This window comes from Microchirus variegatus (assembly GCF_963457635.1).
Source record: "Microchirus variegatus genome assembly, chromosome: 17".
NCBI lineage: Eukaryota > Metazoa > Chordata > Actinopteri > Pleuronectiformes > Soleidae > Microchirus > Microchirus variegatus.
The window spans coordinates 420,438-425,850 of record NC_139818.1 but is presented as its reverse complement, the minus strand read 5'-3'; the positions used below and the strand labels follow the sequence as shown (position 1 = coordinate 425,850).

General features: G+C 41.7%; 1 protein-coding gene across 1 annotated transcript; it reads right to left on the bottom strand.

The window, feature by feature from the left end:
• Positions 1 to 477: 477 nt before the first annotated feature.
• On the bottom strand, positions 478 to 3,509 carry coq2 (coenzyme Q2 4-hydroxybenzoate polyprenyltransferase). The gene is made up of 8 exons (XM_083904197.1): positions 3,458 to 3,509; positions 2,774 to 2,989; positions 2,501 to 2,667; positions 2,054 to 2,175; positions 1,802 to 1,887; positions 1,587 to 1,720; positions 901 to 1,089; positions 478 to 815 (listed from the first exon to the last, which is right to left on the bottom strand). The coding sequence occupies exons 2-8, from the start codon at positions 2,976 to 2,978 to the stop codon at positions 672 to 674; spliced, it is 1,047 nt and encodes a 348-aa protein (XP_083760323.1). The 5' UTR covers positions 2,979 to 2,989; positions 3,458 to 3,509; the 3' UTR covers positions 478 to 671.
• Positions 3,510 to 5,413: the final 1,904 nt, after the last annotated feature.

Genomic DNA, 5,413 nt, shown 5'->3' with positions numbered 1-5,413 from the left:
AGCTGGGGAGATGTGGATCAAGAAACCATCAGACCAATGATGGACCTGCCAGTGGGTCTTAAGTAGTTTTTTACTGTATTCAGAGGCAGTATAATAGCATTTTTTATATATATAAAAAAGGTTAAAGACACATGCATTTTGTCTAATTCCAGATGTCACCCACACAAAGGAGGATAAAGTTGACCAGAAATCTGGTGAGAAGAAGCACAGAGACACCTGAGAAGGCTGCATTCATCTCAGAAAGATCAGCTGAAGGAGACAGAACCAGTAGCATAAGAGATGGAAGAAGGGAATCGTCTGCATCTGCTGAGGAGGAAGTCTGTCTTTAGAGACCAGAGCTATGGAGAGAGACAACAGGACCGAGCGAGAAGGAAGGAGGCTCGTTACTGGACAAAAAGACGAGCATATATTGGCACGTTGTGATGATTTAATCTGGAGAAAAGTAGCCGTATATGTCATATAAACCCCATGATACAGCTGTAACTGTTGTTATAACAAACATAAGAACATATCTCTATCTGCAAATGCAGAATACAGTCTTGTGCCTTGTAAATGAACTAGTTCTAAAAAAATGATCTTACATTTTTAGATACACTAGAGCAATAGATATGAGGTGATGAATGAGGGGAATGTTTCCATCTCTAACTTTGTTCATCTGCACACGTTTCCACTCATGTGAACGACTGAACCTCATTTTTTTTTTCTTTCCACAGATTTCCAACAATGATTCCGAAAAACAACAAGAGTCCGAGGTTTCTATTGGAGGCAAATTTTTTCCAGCAGTCTTCTGTGTTGTTGATGTTGACACTGTAGATCTGAGAAAGATCAAAGGTTACAAGTCAACGATGAAGATGAGTGACAGTATAAATGTGAATCTGAAACGTGTTACAGTGCCCTCACCTGGTGAGTCAGGTGAAGAGCCACAGTACAAAGAGCAGCGTAATATGGCAGAGTCTGCTCCGCATTGACTCCAGTGACAACGAGTCCCGACATCATGGCCACCATGAAGCCGCTCAGCCACCGCTTTGTTTGTTCCTGGAACATCAGCGCCGTCGATTTGACGCCGACTCTGATGTCGTCGTCCTTGTCCTGAGTGACAAGAACAATATCACAACAATAGTAACAATACAACAAGAATAACGAGAAGAAAAAGAAGAGAAGCAAGAAACAAAGTCAAAATAAAGGATGTAAGGTGATTGTGAGTCTGCCGAGAGCAGACGCTGCAGAGAGCAACTAAGAATTCAGTACAAGACTGTACCTAAAAAGGCACAAATGCTTTGTCGCTCCAGTTTTACCCTATCACAATGTTTTCAATTATAAATTTATAACTAAACCCAGATTATGTGATCTTTCAGCTTCTTAAATGTGAATGTTTTCTGGTTTCTTTAAACATTTTGAAGCTTATAGTTTCCATATTTCCCGATTTGCCTCAAGCATCACACATTTGACTCATAACCTGAAATACAGCCTATAATGTTAAGCCCTTTTTATAAATAAATACATTTGTAATTATTGAAAAACCTAAACATTTTATCAAAAAATGTATTAAATAATTAAAATTTGAAGAATGCCTCAATCCACTTCACCTGATGTGCGTATATAGTGTCATATATCAGCGTCCACATCACCCCTGAGAAATACAGCGGGAGGCATATGGACCAATCACAGGAGCCCATCACAGCAGACCAGCCCAACAGCGCCCCCCAGTTAAATGTGAGACCTGAACAGAAGGAGGACATGATGGTGGTGGACACAGGAAACGGCAGAACAAAGATTTATTTTTGTTGTTTTTATACGTTACCGAGAACAAACTGAGGCCAGTAAGTGAATCTCTTCATCAGAGGATATGTGACAACAAGAGACAAGGACGCTGCACCCAGAGCAATACTGACAGGAAACAGGAAGTGACAAACACCGTGATTTTACATTTACAGGAATTGATACATATTTCACACACACACACACACACACACACACACACACACACACACACACACACACACACACACACACACACACAAATAAACACACACACACACACACACACACACACCTGTAATAGTTGAGACACAACAGAATCCCCAGTGAGAGTGACAGTTGTCCCCCCAGCAGGACGAGCGCCTGTGTGTGAGAAACCTCCCCCGAGGCCAGAGGTCGTGAGGCCGTCCTCGACACCTGCTCATCCCACACACACACACACACACACACACGTATACATGTGCTTAAATATATAATGCCAGATTCACATTAATGTAAACAGAGACAAGACAAGTACAAACAAGTTACAGTATCTCAGTCACACACACACACACACACACCCCCCCCCCCCCCCCCCACACACACACACACACACACACACACACACACAAACACTATAGTGACTATAGTGAAATGTACGTCTAACCTTCATAATGTGTAAATATATGGTTTCAGACTCACGATGAACCACATGGACTGTGTGAAACGACCTTTGACCTCACGGATGTCTTTGTGTTTTCACCTGTTTGTCAAAGTCTTTGTCCCACATGTCGTTGACGGTGCAGCCGGCTCCTCTCATCAGAACAGAACCAGCTCCAAACAGAAGCAGCAGACCCACATCGGGCAGAGAGCCGGGCTCAGAGGCCAGAGCGATGCTCCACGTACACGGGAGGTAGAGCAGCCACGTCCCTGAAAAACACCACAATTAGTACGACAGAACCACTGTGGTGTCACCTCAGTGTAAATAAAGTTCTTTCAAAGCTGTGACGTATTTAAATATATTAAATATACAGACCTATAGGTTTGTCCAGTCTCATCAGACGCAGATACGGCTGAACACACTCAGGAGCTGAATTCACCAAAGCAGCAGCTGAAAAACGTCTTCTGACTGGACCAACGTCTTTGTGAAGGAAACTGTGGGACAGGACGTGAGGGGCGGAGCAACAGCCGCCATGTTGGATCCTCCTCAAAAAGGTCAGGCTCAGTTTGAGTGGGAGCATCGTGGGGTTACCTGAGAGCAGAGATTCAATTCAACTTTATTTGTACAAACCAAATCATAACATACATTATGTCAAGTCTCTGCAGATACATCGTAAGAAAGATACATTTTTCAGTATTATAGACAAGAGACAAGAATATTTTCAATATTATAGACAAGAGACAAGAATATTTTCAATATTATAGACAAGAGACAAGAATATTTTCAATATTATAGACAAGAGACAAGAATATTTTCAATATTATAGACAAGAGACAAGAATATTTTCAATATTATAGACAAGAGACAAGAATATTTTCAATATTATAGACAAGAGACAAGAATATTTTCAATATTATAGACAAGAGACAGGAAGTTACATTTTCCTGTTTATTACAGATCAGAATACAATTGTTACACAGCATTTACATAAAAATGTGTGTGTGTGTGTGTGTACATTATAAAGTCAGTATTTGTGTGAGAGAACAAAAACAAACTTACAGAGACAAAAATAATGTTTCCTCCTCTTCTGATCACCGATGTCTGTCGCGACTTCCTGTTACTGTACGATGGAAACGTATTCCGGTGGAAACAAGGTGTGTACACGGAACCTTTGTTCTGTCTGTTCTGTTCTTTAGCGCCAACTCGATTAATCGAGTCTCTGTCATTTTAAAACCGCGTCTCCTTCATGAAATGAACGTAACATCAATCTGACGCAGAGCCACCATGGATGTACGGGAACCACCGAGGCTCTAAAAGAGACACTCACCGGAAGTGACGTTATAATCGAAATCGAACGGCGATTAGCTTGTGCACGGGGAGCGGACGGAGCTGCACTCGCGGGAAAACATGGCGGAAACGTGCTGTGTTTTCGTGTTAGCAAAATCATCGAGGACGAAAACCGCGTGAGAAACGACACATCGGTGAGTTTAATGTGCACGCGCGCGTGTGTTCACTTGTTTTTCTGTGAAGTTTGTTTGACAACACTAGGTAAACAACAACACTAGATAGACAGCACTGTCGAGCAGTGGCTCCTAACCCTGGTCCTCAGGGACCCCTGCAGGTTTTATCACCCTCTTCCATTATAGTCCCGGCGCGGGTTACCCTGCATCTGCACGACAAAAAAAGTACCAACTCAACGTGGACTGATGCATCACTGACTGCACGGCTGCAACACACACACACACACACACACACACACACACACACACACACACACACACACACACACACACACACACACACACACACACACACACACACACACACACACACACAAAAACCCTAACCCTGTCTAACCCATGTTAGACGTTAACCTGTACTGGTTGGAGATTAGCCCACGTTTTCAGGATTGTTAACTAGTTTTAACTGATCTTGATCCTTGTGTAGAACTCTCAGTCGGCAATCGGTAGACATTTAAGTATCATTTAAGTATAAAGCACCCTGTCAATAAACTTGCATCATAGTAATATCCATAAGTCAGCTGATATTTTTCCATCATTTGTTTATCAATAATAATTGCATTGTTTAGCTGTTACACAATTCTTGCCATGGCTATATTTAATGCTTATTTAATGCTAAATCTATTTTATCTTTGTGTTAATGTCTTTTGTTGATAATTATATCCCTCATTTTCTATTTTCCCTTGATATATTCTGCATCAGCAGATATTCTGATTGTCCTGGATTCATTTTTTTTTCTTTTTTTGCAAATAGCCCTGTTGTTTGATTGTGTTTCATAACTATCATAACAATAATGATAGTGAAGACATGTTGTGTTGTTTGATTATCCACTGTGGTTTTCATACCAGACTCTGGTTCATTCACCACTCACTTTATGTCTTTTTCTCTTCAGATTCTCTGTTGTTCTTCATTTGTGTTCACATGATGCGCAGTCCTGCTGACGCTGAAGACCCCGCCCTCTACTTCTGTAACTACTGCACCCACATCTTCCGATCTCAGGCCTCCATCTGTGGACACTTGAGGCAGGTGCATCATGTCAGTGATGACACTGAAGTGAGTGATGCTGATTCTCAACAAACACACACTCAGAACAGCAGCTTCTCATGTCAGTGCTGTGATTTCAAAACCCATCATTGTGACGTTTTAAAGGAACATGAGAAACAGTGTCATAAAAAGTCTAAAGACCAAACTGTGATGGGAAAAAATATTGTTCCTGAAATGCAGCAGAGGAAAATGGGTGCAGTCGACTCGACCTCCAACACAATGAGCTCATCGAAGAATCTGAAGAAGTACAAGGTGCCGTCACAAACGCAAAGTGTCTCTAAATTCTTTTCTCCAACTTCTGAATCAGATGTAAAGACGTCAGTGACATTAGCAGAGAGTCCCGAAAACTCTAAAGGAACCTTGATTCTACAAGAATCCCCTTCCAGTCTAAACAGCAGTGGTGTGTTCAAAGTCACTGCAAAGTCCATCATTGACATCGACAAATCCCCCA